This window comes from Monodon monoceros, unplaced genomic scaffold (assembly GCF_005190385.1).
Source record: "Monodon monoceros isolate NGI ecotype Baffin Bay Population unplaced genomic scaffold, NGI_Narwhal_1 Super_Scaffold_8, whole genome shotgun sequence".
In the NCBI taxonomy this organism is placed as follows: Eukaryota; Metazoa; Chordata; class Mammalia; order Artiodactyla; family Monodontidae; genus Monodon; species Monodon monoceros.
Genome location: NW_021703785.1, coordinates 51,058,342 through 51,075,701, shown reverse-complemented (window position 1 = coordinate 51,075,701; position 17,360 = coordinate 51,058,342). Strand labels below are relative to the sequence as shown.

Here is a 17,360-nt window from a genome sequence, read left to right as displayed (position 1 = left end):
GTTCGATCCCTGGTCAGGGAACTAGATCCCACATGCATGCTGCAACTAAGGAGCCCACGTGCTGCAACTAAGGAGCTGGCGAGCCACAACTAAGGAGCCCGGGAGCTGCAACTAAGGAGCCCACCTGCTGCAAGGAAGACCTGGTGCAACCAAATAAATAAATAAATATTTAGATATTTTTTTAAGAAAAAGAATCCCAGATGAACTTCACTGAACTACACCATGAATATCTTGAGGGAAGTGATATATATATATATATATATATATATATATATTATTTCTCTGAATCCCTTGTGTTTATTAGCACGAGTGCCTAGCAATGGTGGATCCTCAATTCATATTTAATTCATATTTTTGTAATCAAAGAAGTAGAAAAAGTATGGGATATCTGAGATAAGCTTTGAAGAATTGGTAGAATTTCAACAGCTGTTGATGGAGGAGGGATCATTTAAGCCAGAGGGAATGGAAAAAGCATTAGGTTCAGACAGAACTGCTGGACTGGTGGGATGTATAAGGACAAATAATTATCAGTATGCTAGAATGCTGAGGAAGGATTTTACAGGACTTTACAGCGGAGTTACAGATGCAACCTGACAGGCGGTGGCGAGCCAGTGAGGTCTTTTAAGCAATGTGATTTGCAATTGGAAAAAAATTAACTGGAACAGAGGACACTTCTTTAAATAGCTGCCAAATGAATTACCTAAGTGAGAAGAAACAAAGGCCTGAACAACAGCAACTAGAGTAACTGTAGATTGAAAGGAGAAAATATTACTTTTAAGATTGAAAGTAAAAAACCAAACTTTTTGAATATTTAAGAACAGCGGAATTAGTTGAACATTAAAGGGAGGTGAAAATTTTAAGGCACTAAAATTAGAAGGTCTAAAAAGAAAACTATATAAATACTTTAAAAAAATACATTTAATACATTGGTTTATTGACCCAAACAATCATGACACGTTGGGTGTTAGCGTCTACAACGTACTTATCAAGTTTACTGTTCTTGGTGAGAACTCCAACACGTGTGACACACAGCCGGCAATTGAAGAGGGCGTTCAGTACAAGCTCACGAAAGATCATTCTATAACTTTTGAGGGGGGAGTTACCAGAGTATAACCATACCGTGAAGCTGTTGTTAGCATTTTTTGTGCTTGCTTCAGCTACACTGGCATCTGAGAGGTCAACTTCATCAAATATCAGAGACTGTTAATGAAAAGAACACAAACATGTCAAGTGCAAACCTAACAAACTGTAAAGGACTTTAAAGAACTCCCCTGGCATATTGTTTCATTGAAAAATGCTCTGTGCTCTCCAGAAGCATCGTTTATGGGAAACTTACTACTCAGTGTATGACATACACACATACTCACACACTCCCCACAATGAGAAGAACTAGTCCTCGCTCAGATCACGGACAGTTACTGAACTTTTTGAACGTGACCTTCCTCATCTGTAAATGTGTTCAAATGAGATGGTGCACGTGCTCTGCAAATATAAGATGACATTTCTTTCATACTCTTAAAAGAAGTTTTATTTATTTAATTTTTTTGCAGGCTCCAACATTTTTTTTTTTAAGCTTAGAAGTGATTTTAATCAAAAAAGTTTCAGTGGTAAAATCTCCATAGAACTAAAATCTTTAAAATGGACAATTGAAAAATTAGGAAATTCTAGTAAATAAATGTATCCTTCCCACTCTGAGTGAGTTGGTCCTTGTTCACAGTCATTCAATGTTCTTCCAGTGAGGCCGGTATAACACCACTCCTCTAGGACTGCTAGAAAAAGAGGCTCCCTTATCTAGTAACTTTTACCACCCCCCAAGATCTCCAGGGGGTTATGCAACTCTACTTCAACCCAACCAATCTGACCGTAAGACTTGTTCCCTGACTGCAAGGAATTTATAATCTAGCACGGGAGCTGAAATAGACACAACTTGTTTTAAGTAAGGGAGACTATTAAAAGTGGAAGAGCAGACACTACAAAATGCTATGGAAGGTCACAGCAGAAAACAAATGCTTTCTCTTGTGAATAATGGAATGAAGACAATTTTAGGGGGACGTTAAAGAAAATAGGGAATTTCTTTAAGTGGAGATAGAGGAAAAATCATCCTGGGGATCGAAAACATGGGGCAAGGCTGTTAGACTATCGAGTGGTCAGTGTTGTCTGGAGATAAATGTGAGAGGTCAGAATGGAGCCAGATCAGGGATAACCATGAACATAATGACTTTTAAAATAAGATTATTCTATTTTGTTATTACTTCCACAGCTGCATAAACTAAGAATTATGTTTGTTTATTTATTTATTTTTTTACCTCCTGGTGTATAACTCTACTAATTATATCACAAACACGTGTTTTTTAATATAGAAATGATCGATTATCCTACTGGCACAGTAACAATAAATCTTACTATTTTTAAATTGAAGTATAGTTGGACATACAATATTATGTTAGTTTCAAGAGCACAACATAGTAATTTGACAATCAAATACATCATCAAATGATCACCATGATAAGTCTAGTAACCATTTGTCATCATACAAAATTATTACAATATTATTAATTATATTCCGTATACTATATATTAAATCCCCATGACATTTAACCCTCCCCTCTGGCAACCACCCATTTGTTCTCTGTATCTGTAAGTCTCTTTCTGTTTTGGTTTGTTTGTTCATTTGTTTTGTTTTCTAGATTTCACACGTAAGTGAGATTGTACGGTATTTGTCTTTCTCTGTCTGACTTATGTCACTCAGCATAACACCTTCTATGTTCATCCATGTTGTTGCAAATGGCAAGATTTCATTCTTTATGGCTAATATTTCATTATATTCATTACGAATAATTGGTCTGTTCAGATTTTCTGTTTCTTCCTGATTCAGTCCTGGAAGATTGTATGTTTTGAGAAATTTATCCAGTTCTCCCAGGTTGTCCAATTTGTTGGTATATAGTTTTCATAGTAACCTCTTGTGATCCTTTGTATTTCTGTGATGTCAGTTGTAACTTCTCTTTCATTTCCGATTTTATTTATTTGGCTCTCTCTCTTTTTTTCTTGATGACTTTGGATAAAGGTTTATCAATTTCATTTATCTTTTCAAAGAACCTGCTCTTAGGTTTTTGTGGGGTTTTTTAGTCTCTATTTCATTTAATTCCGCTCGTAACTTTACTATTTCCTTCCTTCTACTAACGCTGGACTTGTTTATTCTTCTTTTTCTCGTTCCTCTAGGTGTAAGGTTAGATTGTTTATTTGAGATTTTTCTTGTTTCCTGAGGTAGGCCTGTATTACTATCAAATTCCCCCTTAGAACTGCCTTTGCTGAGTCCCAAAGATTTTGGAACACTGTGTTTCCATTTTAATTTGTTTGAAGATATTTCTTGATATCCTCTTTGATTTCTTCAGTGACCCATTGGCTGTTACTGAGTTTGTTGCTTAGACGCCATGTGTTTGAGTTTTATTCCAGTTTTTCTTGCGGTTGATTTCTAGTCTCATACTGTTGTGGTCAGAAAAGATGCTTGATGCAATTTCAGTATTTTAAAATTTATTGAGATTTGTAGCCTAATAAAAGATCTGTCCTGGAGTGTTCCATGTGCACTTGAAAAGAATGTATATTCTGCTGTTATGGGGTGGAATGTCCTGTATATATTATTAAGTCCCATCGAGTCTAATGTGTCATTTAAGGCCAGTGTTTCCTTATTGATTTTCTGTCTGAATGATCTAATGATTACATTACATTGATGTAATGAGGTGTTAAAGTCCCCCACTATTATTGTATTACTGTCAGTGTCTCCTTTATGTCTGTTAATATTTGGTTTACATATTCAGGTGCTCCTCTGCTGGGCATATATATATATTTACTAGTGTTATATCTTCTTATTGGATTGATCCCTTTATCATTAGGTAATGCTCTTCTTTGTCTCTTGTTACAGTCTTTGTTTTAACGTCTATTTTGTCTGATATAAGTATTGCTATCTCATATTTCTTTTCATTTCTATTTGCATGGAATATAATTTTCATCTCTTCACTTTCAGTCTGTGTGTGTCTTTAGATCTGAAGTGAGTCTCTTGTAGGCACCATATATATGGGTCTTGTTTTTTGTATCTATTCAGCCATGCTGTGTCTTTTGATTGGTGCATTTAGTCCATTTAGATTTAAAGTAATTATTGATAAGTATGTACTTATTGCCATTTTTGTGAATTGTTTTCTGTTTATCTTTGTTGTTCTTCTCTGTTCCCTTCTTCTCTTGCTCTCTCCCCTTGTGAATTTTTTTTTTTTTTTCTGCAGTATGCGGGCCTCTCACTGCTGTGGCCTCTCCCACTGCGGAGCACAGGCTCTGGACGCGCAGGCTCAACAGCCATGGCTCACGGGCCCAGCCACTCCGCAGCATGTGGGATCTTCCCGGACCGGGTCACGAATCCGTTTCCCCTGCATCGGCAGGCGGACTCACAACCACTGCGCCACCAGGGAAGCCCTCCCCTTGTGATTTGATGATTTTCTTTAGTATTATGTTTATATTCCTTTCTCTTTATTGTTTGTATATCTGTTATCAGTTTTTGGTTTGTGGTTACCATGAGGTCCTTATACAACAACCTCTGTATATAGCAGTCTATTTTATGTTGACAGTTGCTTAAGTTTGAGCATGTTCTAAAAGCACTACATTTTTACTCCATCCACCATTTTATGTTTTTGATGTTATCTTACTTTGTGTATCCCTTAACTAATTATTGTAGATATATATGGTTTTACTAGTTTTGTTTTTTAACCTTCTTACTAGCTATACAGGTGGCTGATCCACTACCTTTACTATATTTTTGCCTTTACTGATGAGATACTGTCTTTCATAATTTTCATATTTCTAGTTATAATTTTTTCTTTTCTGTTTAAATTTCTTTAACATTTCTTGTAAGACTGGTTTAGTGGTGATGAACTATAAAGTAGACAAGCTATTGCTTGCCTGGGAAACTCTATCTCTCTCTCAACTCTGAATGATGGCCTTGCTGGTTAGAATATTCTTGGTTATAAGTTTTCTCCTTTCATTACTTTGAATATATTGTGCCACTCCCTTCTGTAAAGTTTTTGCTGAAAAGTCAGCTGACAGTCTTATGGGGACTCCCATGTATGTAACTAGTTGTTTTTCTCTTGTTGCTTTTAAGATTTTCTCTTTAGCTTAACATTTTGGCATTTTAATTATAATGTGTCTTGGTGTGGGTCCCTTTGGGTTCACTTTGTTTGGGTCTCTCTGTACTTCCTGGGCCTGTATCCTCCACCAAGTTAGGAAAGTTTTCAGCCATATTTCTTCAAATAGGTTTTCTGTCCTTTTCATTCTCTCTTCCCCTTCTGGGACCCTTATAATGTGAATGTTGGAATGTTGATATACTTGATGTTGCCCAAGAGGTCCCTTAAACTATCCATTTTTTGGTTTCTTTTTCTTTTTACTGTTCTGACTGGGTGATTTCCACTACCTTATCTTCTAGACCACTGGTCCTCTCTTCTGCATCATCTAATCTGCTGTTGGTTTCCTCTGGTGTATTTTTCATTTCCATTATTATTTTCTATCTCTTTGTTGAAATTCTCACTCTTCTATACTTCTACTGAGTTCAGTTGAGTATCTTTATGAACATTACTTTGAACACCTTATCTGGAAGTTTGCTTATCTCCATTTCATTCAATCTATTTCTGAGGGTTTGTCTAGTTCTTTCATTTGGAACATATTCCTTTGTTTCTTCATTTTGCCTAACTTTCTGTGTTTGTTTCTACATATTGCGTAGATCAGCTACGTCCCTCGGTCTTGAGAGAGTGGCTTTGTGTAGAAGGTATCCTGTGGGGCCCAGTAGCATGGTCTCCCTTGGTTACCAGGGCCAGATGCTCCAGGAGTGTCCCCTTTGTGGGCTGCATGTGTCCTCCTGTTGTGGCTCGGCTGCACTTGCTGAGGGGGTGCTTGTACGCAAGGATGGACCCCAGTGTGGCTGGCTGCAAGGCCCAGTTGCAACTGTTGTGGGTACTCTGGTGTGTGGGGCTGACCCCTGGGGCAGGAGCCACTTTAGGGGGACACTAGTGTTGGCCAAAGGTGTCCACCACGTCTAACAGGGCAGGGGGCTGTTTTGGTGGGGCTCCAGTGCCAGCTGAGGGTACCCACCTTAATGTTTATTTTTGAAGGAACAGTAAAATATCCATTTTAAATGGAAGCTCATCATTACAATTTTTTTCTTCCAAAGCTACATCATTCTTATTTCATTCAATTAGTATATAAAAATTATTTAAGCCTTGATTTTATTTCACTGTGATTTTTATTTCTAAATGTTAGCATAATTGAGTGATTGTTTTGTGCCAGGTATTATGTAAGCACTTCATGTATGTAATTTCATTTAAGCTTCCTCTCAACAACATGCTGTCCACAGCCACTCCACTGGAATGTGCTAGAATTGGGATACAAACTCTTGTCTGAAACCAGAGTATGAACTCTTAGCAACTACAGCAATTCTCTCTCTCATTTTCAGGAAAAAATGTATGGGGTAAAAAGTAGCAAGAAAGGGGGGAACCCAAATTTAGAGTTTATTATATATAATAAGGTTACACTTAACTGTTCATTTTACTTGGAAGGAAAAAAGAAAGAAAGAAAACTGCACTAGGACCATCCTATAAGATTGTCCTTAGGGGAAATGGCATGAAACTGACTCAAATAGACCCCCTTGGGATTTGGTCCAAGATGAATCACATTTATATGGAATTTATATCAGAGCAGTAATGATAGTGAGCCCCAAGACAAAAACAGTTTATAGAACCAAAATTTCAATTCCATCTACAGCCTTCGAGGGCTTGCAACTAGTATTCTCTTGAATTACCTTTGAGTCCTTTGCATAATAAAGTGTACGACCTCGAAGTTTGAAATATCGCTTTTTCCATCTTTGGAAAGAACTGGTTTGCTTCAACAGCTGTCCCTCTTTAATACTGGTCTAGGGAGAAGCAGAAACACAACAACATCATTAAAATGAAATTCAAAACCAAATAAATTTCAAAATTAATGACACACTATCATTAACATTTTGAATATTATTTCTCATGCTTTGCAAATTACATGAGAGAATATTTTATTCTCCCCATTCAACAAGCGAACACATGTGCAAAGTCCCAAAGAGCAAAGGTGAATTCAACATGGTGACTCAAAGCAGTCATAAACACTATGGAAGACACATGCACAAAACTAATACTTTTCAATACAGTGTGATGAGTACATGTACATATATAAGTACATATATACTTGTATATAGTAAAGTGGTGGAAGGGTGGAGGTGCAGTATAATGTAATGGTTAAGAAGGCATGGGCTCTGGAGCCAGAAACCTGTGATCAACTCCTGGTGCCACCACTTAGTAGCTGGATGATCTTAGGCAAGTCAATAAACTTCATGGCTTTATTTATTCATCATAAAATGGGGATGACAACAGGACATACCTTATAGGGTTGTTGTTGTGAGAAATTAATTTTAAAAACACGTAAAGGTATTGACTGCATAGCACATATTAAGTGCTCATTAAATGTCAGTTACCATCAGCTATGTGTTATTGTAAAAAACACATACTCAAAGCATGGTACATGGCAACCTAAAGAAGGAAGCTCTGCCTCAGAGGGAGTCAGTGATGTTGTCCTCCCAGAGGAAAGCCTTAGGTGGGTCTTGAAGGAGTTTATCAGAATGATAAGGAGTGGGAGAAGGGTATTTTATGTGTGTGCAGAAGTAGAAAGGTATAAAACAGCACAGATATTTGGGGAATCTTCACAGAGTTTCTGGTTATAAACACAGGGTAGAGCTTGTAACAGGGAGCAGCAAGAGCTGTGGCTGGAAGAGGTGGGCAGGGGCTCTGGGAATGTGGGCTAGACCCTGTGCTAAGTGCTTTATGTATACAAGTTCATTTTATTGCCACCAACAACATCCTTGGAACCCCTCTGACTTCATCTAGTATCTCTCCTTCACTTGGTCACCTCCATTCACAACGATGCTTTGCTTTTAAGTGGTTGTGCATGCACGTCCCTTAGGACTGGACACTACCTATTCTCTCCTCCTGGACTGCTCTTCCCTCAAATATCCATCTGATCAACTCCTTCACCTCCTTCAAGTCTCTCACCTTCTTGACGAGACCCACCTCACTGACCTCCTATTGCACATGCTCTCCATATTTTCCCCCATCCAGATCTTATTTACTTCCCCACACAAAGTACTTTCCATCTTCTAATGTATAATGTAATTTACTTATTTAGTTATTGTGCTACCCCTATTAGAATATAAGTTCCCTGAATTTATTATATCTAATAAAGTTAAATTTAATGTTTCATTTCAACTGGAAGGAAAAAAAAAAGGAAGAAGGAAGGACACTTTATTTATAGCAAACTAAACTTACAGCCTTCCTATGAGACTGTCCTTAGGAAATATGTCATGGGATTGACTCAAATAGATCCCCTTGGGATGGGGGTCCAAGATGGATCACATCTATCCTGAATTCACAGAAGAGCAGTAATGCTACAGTGAATCTCCAGGGCAAAAACAGCCTACAAAACCAACATTTTATATCCATCCCACTGGACTGCACACTGATGTGTCTCAAATACCTAGAACATTATCTGGCACATATGATATGGAGATCCATATGAATGAATAGAAGATGCTGAGATTAAACCCATGTCTGTTTGAACTCCAGAGTTTATTTCCAACTTTTACACTATACTGTCTTTCATTATCAACAAGACATAAAATATTGAGAAAAGTTTGTTGTCTCTGATATGGTAGTTAGGTCACACTCATGTTTACTTTCAGTTTCATTAAAAGATTCCCTCTAGAGCCTGCTCTCAGATGGTCCTCCAGGAATTGTGAGAGCATTAAAATTTAATGATAACAAAATACTTTTGAAACTTCAGTACCAAAGAGCCCGACTTAGAATCAGACAGACTTCAAGCCAGGCTCCGCTACACGCTAGCAGTATAAATCTGCGTAAGTTACTTCAGCTCTCTGTGCCCAGTTTCCTCCCCTAAAATATGGAAATAATAACGCCAACTTCACAAGCTTGTTGCATCTAATTTAATTATACGATAATGCCTGGAGAGCACTTAGCACACTGTCTGGGTTACAGAAGATATTTAATAAATGGCAGAAGTGTTATTATGATATCGTTATGCTATTAAGTTCACGGAGTATTTGCCAGGCACCAAATTATAAGAGCTTCTTGGAAGAAGTGAATAAGTGTTTGCAGGCCTCTGTGAGAGCAAATAACAGCTGGAGCAGAAGGAGAGTGTCAAGAGATGAGGTTAAGGGAGACAACAGCCAGGCGATGCTGGCCACAGAGGGGAGCTTGCTTTTTATTCAAAGTGCAAAAAGCTAGTGAACTGTCTGAAGCGGGACAGTGAGAATGGGGAAATGGGTGAGATCCAGTGGAGGACCAATTAGGAGGCTGCTGCAGGAGTCCCAGGGAGAGACCAGGGAGGATAGAACTAAGGTTGTAGCAGCACTGAGACCGACAGAAGTAGAGGAATTTGAGACGTTATTTTGAAGGCAGAATCTACCGGCCTCGCTGATAGACGTGAAGGGCAAGAGAGAAAAAAACCAAGGGCAAGTGTAAGCATTTGCCTTGGGCAACCAGATGCAAAAGATTGCGAGAGAAAAGGGTATTAATAAGGAAGACTTAAGTGGTGAGCTGCCCTGCTGCAGCATCCAAAGTTACCCAGGGTAGAAAGTCTATCTTCTTGAACTTGATCACAGAGTCTTGAAATGCTATAAAAATATAACTCATCCAGAGAACACATCTTTTGGCAATTCAAATTATAAAAGTGGGTGTTTTAAGATTTTTGTAAAGTTCTGTTGAAGGCAATGAGGAAGAAAAGTTAATGTTTAGTCTACTTATGTTCTATCAGGCTGTTTCTAAAAAGCATAAATAATCTTTCTTCACATGGTTACTAGAGTAATTTTCTAATATGAAAACCTGATTACATTATGCCACTGCTTAAATCCTTCCTTAGTTCTATCTTTTTATTTTAATCAATGTATAGTTGATTTACAATGCTGTGTTAGTTTCAGGTATACAGCAAAGTGATTCAGTTATACACACACACACACACACACACACACACACACACACACACATTCTTTTTCAGGTTCTTTTCCCTGAAAGGTTATTACAAAATATTGAGTATAGTTCCCTGTGCTTGTCTGTTTTGTACGTAGAAGTATGTATATTTTAATTCCACACTCCTAATTTATCCTATCTCCCTCCTTCCCCTTTGGTAACAAACATAAGTTTGTTTTCTAGGTCTGTGGTTCCTTTTCTGTCTTGTAAATGAATTCATTTGTATCTTTTTTTTTTTTTTTTGCCTGCAGCATAAAGTCCAAACTTCCATATGTATCAGAGAAGACCCCTGCATGATGCTGTCCAACCTTCTCGCTTGCCCCTCCTGCCAGAGGCTCCTCCCTCTGCCCTAAATGCCCCCTCCTCAATCGCCTGTCTTGAAAGCGCCCAATCATTTCAATTCTGATCTAGTGCCACCGCCTCTGGAAGACTTTCCCACCCCCTAGGAGGAAGTGAACACTCCCACCTTTGTCTCTCGAATGTGTTCTTCTCCTACCTGTATAACAGCACCTATGACAACTGAATGGCATGTTTGTGTTCCCACCAGGCTGTGACCTTCATGGAGCGAAGACCATGTCCTACGTATTTTAATAATATCACCAAATAACACGTTAGCTGACACTTTAAGGCCTCCATAAATGTTAAACCAAACAACTTTTAAAGTGTAAAATGGTATATAACTTTGTCTTTTAAAACGAAGATAGAATTAGGAAAGAAAACAGGAAAGAATGGCTATAAATGATTTTATGGTTTCCAGCATTCAGCAGGTCTGCTTCTTTTCACTGCATATAAAAAACAGCAAATACAATGCAGAAAAGTATATATGGACCCCGAGGTGCACTCCCTGGGTGAGGGTTTGGGGAGAGATAGTCAGAGGAACAGGAAAATGTCTATCTATCCTGGTTTTATGGCTATTGATAATTTAAAGATGCTCCTTACATAGTCACTTTCAAGGCAAATAATTTATCTGTGTTTTACTATATAACTTTATGTCCTTTAAATCTTGCACAAGCATGGATTTATTTGCAGTGTGTGAGGCTGAGGAGAATACATGCATTTACAAACTTCTCTATGTTATAATATACAAACAGTCAATTTTAAATTCTTGAAGAAAGAAAAGAAAGAGAAAAACATCTGAAGCTAGCTTGCTTTCCTCTAGAGATGTGATTAAAAAGACTTAACTAGGAGGCAGTTTTTCACATGAAAGTTAATCCTTAAAATAAACGTCTGTTTATATATGGCAAGTTAAACAAACACTTCTCATAAAAGAAGGAGCATACCAAAAATGATTAATCTGTAACAGCTCCTGCAAATATAATCATATAGGCAAAGCATGGTTCAGAGAAAAATGCTGTGGTTTGAAAAATCTCAAAATAAGGAGCAAACTAAAGGAAGAAACAAGGAATCTTTCTTGAAAATCAAAATATTTATTATATTCACTATTAATGTTCAACTAGAATAACAAATTGAACTTAGTAACAGACATAAGAATTAGCTATGATCCGTTATTATTAACAATCTATGAAAAATAAGCATTCGATTTTAATTTTGTTCACAATTTCTAGGATAAGGGATAAGCTCTCCCCTCCCTCAAAATAAGGCTTAGAAACATTTGCGTTTAATGGCCATTTCATCATATAATCTGGTAGAGATTAGTTTAGTACAATCTGACCTTCATGAAAAATCAGTGAAGTTGTATAGCCCCTAACCGTAATCCAATAACCCAGTTTCCAAAATATTAAACACAAGAAGTTAAATGAATTTGGCTTTGAAAAAAAAATCGCTTCAATAAAATAAGCTTTAAAAGTTTTAAGATCTCTCTTCTATCTGGCTTTCTGAGACTGTTTGCTGTCCAATGTCTTACAGCTGTGCAATTGCTCATTTTGCGCCCCTCGCTAAAAGCAAACAAAAGTAACTTCTCTTTTAAATTATACACACGAGTGCTCTAGGATTTCACCTAACATTTCAGAAACACCTCTGTGTCACAAGTTGAAGTTGTTTTGATGGCATACTACTTCAACGTCCTGAGAAGAGTGCAACTTTACAAACAGCCCTTCAATGAGCCTTTTTGTAAAGCTAAAAATCTTTGAAAACGTCAGTTACTGCCTGATTTATCCGATAAATGTACATTTTCCTATGTTGGCTTTTGGGGGGACATCAAATAGGTGTGGTGAAGAGCCTGATGTGGAGAACTGGAAACGTCAGTGATGGCTCATCTTTTACAGATGCCTTCAAAAATTCCAGAAGAATCTCGAGCTTCTCCTAGTCTTGCCCCAACACGACCCCTTAATTTCTCTTCTAGGGAAGGGGAATGGAATTTGTTGTGATGGCAGATGTGGGCTGTTATGGACTGAATGTTCGGGGGCAATCCTAACCCCCAATTTGATGGTACTAGGCGGTAGGGCCTTTGGGAGGAGATTGTGTCAGGAGGGTGGAGCCCACATGAACGGAATTAATGCCCTTATATGTGAGACCCCAGAGCACTCTCCTGCCCCTTCCACCATGTGAGAGCACAGCTAGAAGATGGCTATCTCTACCAGTACATTGATCTTAGACTTCCCAGACTCCAGAACTGTGAGAAATAAATATTTATTGTTTAAGCCACCCAGTCTTTGGCATTTTTGTTACAGCGGCCTCAACAGACTAGGACATGGGTCGAGAGAATTTTCACCACTCTATACTTTGTATGTAATCACTTCTTTCCTAACTCTTTTAACTCTCTATCTACTCCACCCTCCCAAACAGAGAATTAGTCTTTGTCTTATACCTTTCTTTGCCATATCCATTTTGTTATATAAGGTCCAGGAAAGCTGTCTATGTACAGGGTACCTGTACAGAACCTGTAACATCATGGGTCTAGACTTCCTTGAATGGTAAGCATCTTTAGTTTTACAGACTTTAATTTCTAAAGTGGAAATATCCTTATATGCTGTATATCTTTATGTGCTGTTGTGACATGTGAAACAATGGATTTGAAAGGATACATAATTTTTTAAAAGGCTAGTATGACAAGATACCATCATCATTAACATTCGTCCCCGTGCTAAGCATTATTTATTACAGAACAGATCTTATCTTTCAATCCATCCCTTTCCACTCCTCCTGCCTTTGCCTTAGTTCAAGCTCCTCTCACTTCCTTGAACTCAGCAGTACCCTACATGTCCTCCAGGCGATCAGTTTTTCCCACCACCAGTCCATTGTTCCCACCATGGACAGAATTATCCATAAGAAATATTTCTGATCCCGCCAAACTCTGCTTTAATATGTTCAGTGCTTTCCTATCACCCACAGTGTAATCCCAGACTTGTGAGCTGGGCACACACTCTTCCTTCCATAAATGACCCACTTTCTGTAACAGCTTCATCTTCAGCATTCCTCCTAAATTCCTCTAACAGGAGAGGAAAAGATAAGTACCTGCGAATCCCCAAATCCTCCATGCTTCCCTACGTCCAAGCTTTTACACGAGCTCTTCCTTCTACTCATAATAGTCTCCTCTGCTTCTTCTTAGAAACCTCCCACCCCATCCTATCATCCTCCAAGGCTCAGGCGGCCACCATATCCTGGGTGCATCCACAGCACTATGCCCACACATAACTTATAGCATGAATCATGTAGAATCGGAATTTTAAAAAATTCATGGCTCTCTGTCTCCTGTATCTTATCGATTTTTCCATCCTACACATATAACCATGGACTTGGTACTAAGAAAATAATGACTATATGTTAATAAATTTATTCAATAATTAGGAAACAAAAAGTAAGAAATTAAGAGGATTAAAACATTTTTTTCTGATGAGAACTTGAGGAATTAAGTGGAGAAAAATATTTCAATTTTTCTCTCTCCAGCAAGTCAATATACTGTCAGAAAGCACAAAGGAAATAGACCTGACTCCCCAAAAGAGGCCTGGATTGAGTTCCATTTCTGGCTCCATTTACTAGATTTGTGGCTGCAAATGAGCAATAACATTTATGAGCCTAAGTTTCCCTACCTGTAAGGTGAAGATCACTGTCACCTGCCTTGTATTCTTCAGAGTTGTTAGGACAAAACAAAATGAAGTATAAATATCTTTCATAGACTCCCAAATGCTGTATAAAGTGTCATTAATAAGCAAGGTACTATTTTAACAGATCATACTTGTGGGAAAAGGTGTTTTTAGTGGGACTGACACAGTTCAATAAAGACAGACCATTTCTGAACAAGAGCCCAATGCTTATATTTAGAGAAATTATCCCACAAAGATCAGCTTTAATCACATAAAGTATACAGTTCCAAAATGTATAGTTTTCTGAACATTTACATAAGAGAAATCAATCATGGAATTGTATTTAATAATGGAGCAGAGTTTAAAACTGCTATATAGTGTTAGTATTTTACTTTTTTAGAACATCAGTCTTATTTACCAGTAAGAATTAGAAAATGATGACAACTGCTGTCGGATAACTCCACCTGGATGCCACTGACTCTTCAAAATTCAATTAGGCTCAAACTGATCTCCCCATTAGAGTAGGGCCAGGCCCACCTTATTCACCACTGTAGCCCCAGCACTTACCATAGTTCCTAGCACAGAGGATAGCTCTTAATTGCACAAAAGAATAAATGAAGTGAAGACTGATATTCAAATAAAGCAGTTGAATGTCTTTTAGAGGAAACTTGAACTGTACACTATCTTAAGAGCTTTTAAAGGAGAGCCTGGGCAGGAAATGGACAGCATTCTAAGAACTGCACCCAGAGGTGCTTATTTTGTGGCCATCTCTTTCTCATTTGAAAATGTCCCTGCAGCAAATTTAAGCAATTAGTTGTTGACTGTTCTCTTGGGTTTTTCTTTTTTTCCCAAATTGAAAGCCATTCTGCTTTTATTCACTACCATGCCATCATTGCTAAGGAAGGCCATCTATCACATCAGCATTAATATTGTATTTGGGTGGTATCCAGACTTACATCTATAAAATGTGTAAATCAATGATTATTTGTAATAAACTTTCTATCCTTCCCTATTCTATCCAACAGCTAAACTTACATTTGCTTGAAAGGTCAAATGCAAACCACACAGATCTGAATTCTACTCTACATCTCTAAACTAAAAGTCTATCTTCATCACCAGATTGCACTTTAATGTATGCATCTTCTATGACAATATCACTTTGTTCTTTTATTAGCTCCTCTATGTTTTGCCTGATTATAAAACAAGAACTATTTTTCTCCACACATATGCCAGAACTTATATTGAATGACTACTGCCCATCACCTTTTTTTAAAATTAATTTATTTTATTTTATTTATTTTTGGCTGCGCTGGGTCTTCATTGCTGCGCGTGGGCTTTCTCTAGTTGCAGCGAGCGGGAGCTACTCTTCGTTGATGTGCGCAGGCTTATCATTGCGGTGGCTTCTCTTGTTGCAGAGCAGCACAGGATCTAGGTGCGCGGGCTTCAGTAGTTGTGGCTCACGTGCTCTAGAGCACAAGCTCAGTAGTTGTGGCTCGCGGACTTAGTTGTTCAGCGGCATGTGGGATCTTCCTGGACCAGGGTTCGAATCCGCGTCCCCTGCATTGGCAGACAGATTCTTAACCACTGTGCCACCAGGGAAGTCCTGCCCATCATCTTAAGACTTTGGAACGTAAACCATTTGGTGTCATTCTGACCCAGTCTGTCAATCTCTTTTACCATCCAAGTATTAAATTGATTAAAGCCTGGTTTTTCTATGAGCCTCCAAATTTCCCTCAGTTCCTCTCGATTCCAGACCCTTTGGCTTTGTGCCTTGTATTCTTCTTTCCCCTTCTGAATTTTGTCCCACCATGAATTTCCTACTGTCTTAAAAACAAATTTAAGCCTCTTTGTTAAATACATTACATTAAGCTCTATCAAATACACCAGTTATTCTAAAGTTTGGCTGATCATCTGAATCACATGGAGAACTTTATAAACATGAACAGCCTCGGTTCATCTGGGACTTTTTAAAATTGAAGTATAGTTGATCTACAGTATTGTGTTAGTTTCAGGTGTACAGTAAAGTGATTCAGTTATATATATATTTTTTTTCAGATTATTTTCCATTACAGGTTATTACAAGATATTGAAATAGTTCCCTGTGCTATACAGTAAATCCTCGTTGCTTATCTATTTTATGTATAGTAGTTTGTACCTGTTAATCCCATACTCCTAATTTGTGCCCCCCCACATTCCCCTTTGGTAACCATAAGTTTGTTTCTTATGTCTGTGAGTCTGCTTCTGTTTTGTATACAGATTCATTTGTATTATGTTTTAGGGTCCACATATAAACGATATTATACTGTATTTGTCTTTCTCTGTCTTTCTTATTTCACTTAACATAATGTCCTCTGAGTACATCCATGTTGTTGCAACTGGCAACATTTCGTTCCTTTTTATGGCTGAGTAATATTCCACCGTATATATATACCCCATCTTCTTAAGCCAATCATCTGTTGATGGACGTTTAGGTTGTTTCCATGTTTTGACTATTGTAAATAGTGCTGCTATGAACATTGGGGTGCTTGAATCTTTCCAAATTAGAGTTTTCGTCTTTTGCAGATATATACCCAGGAGTGGGATTGCTGGATCGTATGGTAGTTCTATTTTTAGTTTTTAAAGCAAGCTCCATACTGTTTTCCATAGTGGCTGCACCAATTTACATATCTGGGACGTTTTGATTCAACAGGTCTGGAGTAGGGTATATGAACCTACACATATTAAAACCTCTTTTTGTGGGCTTCCCTGGTGGTACAGTGGTTAAAAATCCGCCTGCCAATGCAGGGGACACGGGTTCGAGCCCTGGTCCGGGAAGATCCCACATGCCACGGAGCAACTAAGCCCGTGCGCCAAAACTACTGAGCCTGCGCTCTAGAGCCTGTGAGCCACAACTACTGAAGCCCGCGTGCCACAACTACTGAAGCCACGTGCCTAGAGCCAGTGCTCCGCAACAAGAGAAGCCAGCGCAGTGAGAAGCCCGTGCACCGCAACGAAGAGTAGCCCACGCTCGCCACAAATAGAGAAAGCCCGCGCGCAGCGACGAAGATCCAACGCAGCCAAAAATAAAAAAATTTTTTAAAAATCTCTGTTCGTCCTTATGATTATCAGTCAGTTTTAATAAACTCTCATAAACATATTTAAGTATAATAATTTGTATAAAACCTTGAAAAGATATAATTTAGCACTTTAATTGATATTCAGTCTGATCATTTACTCTTATTTAGCTTTGAACATTTTACAGATTTGGTGTTAGAGTCTTTCTAAAATATGGTTTTAGGAA

At 38.1% G+C, this 17,360-nt stretch overlaps 1 protein-coding gene across 1 annotated transcript in view; it reads right to left on the bottom strand.

Moving 5' to 3' along the window:
• The window catches only part of DGKH (diacylglycerol kinase eta), a 173,438-nt gene that overhangs the window by 96,916 nt on the left and 59,162 nt on the right, over nucleotides 1–17,360 (bottom strand). Inside the window, exons 3-4 of the mRNA XM_029210192.1 lie at nucleotides 6,833–6,943; nucleotides 1,120–1,200 (exon numbers count right to left, since the gene is read on the bottom strand). Of these exons, the coding sequence (XP_029066025.1) occupies nucleotides 1,120–1,200; nucleotides 6,833–6,943 (192 nt within the window). The remainder of the gene's footprint in view (nucleotides 1–1,119; nucleotides 1,201–6,832; nucleotides 6,944–17,360) is intronic.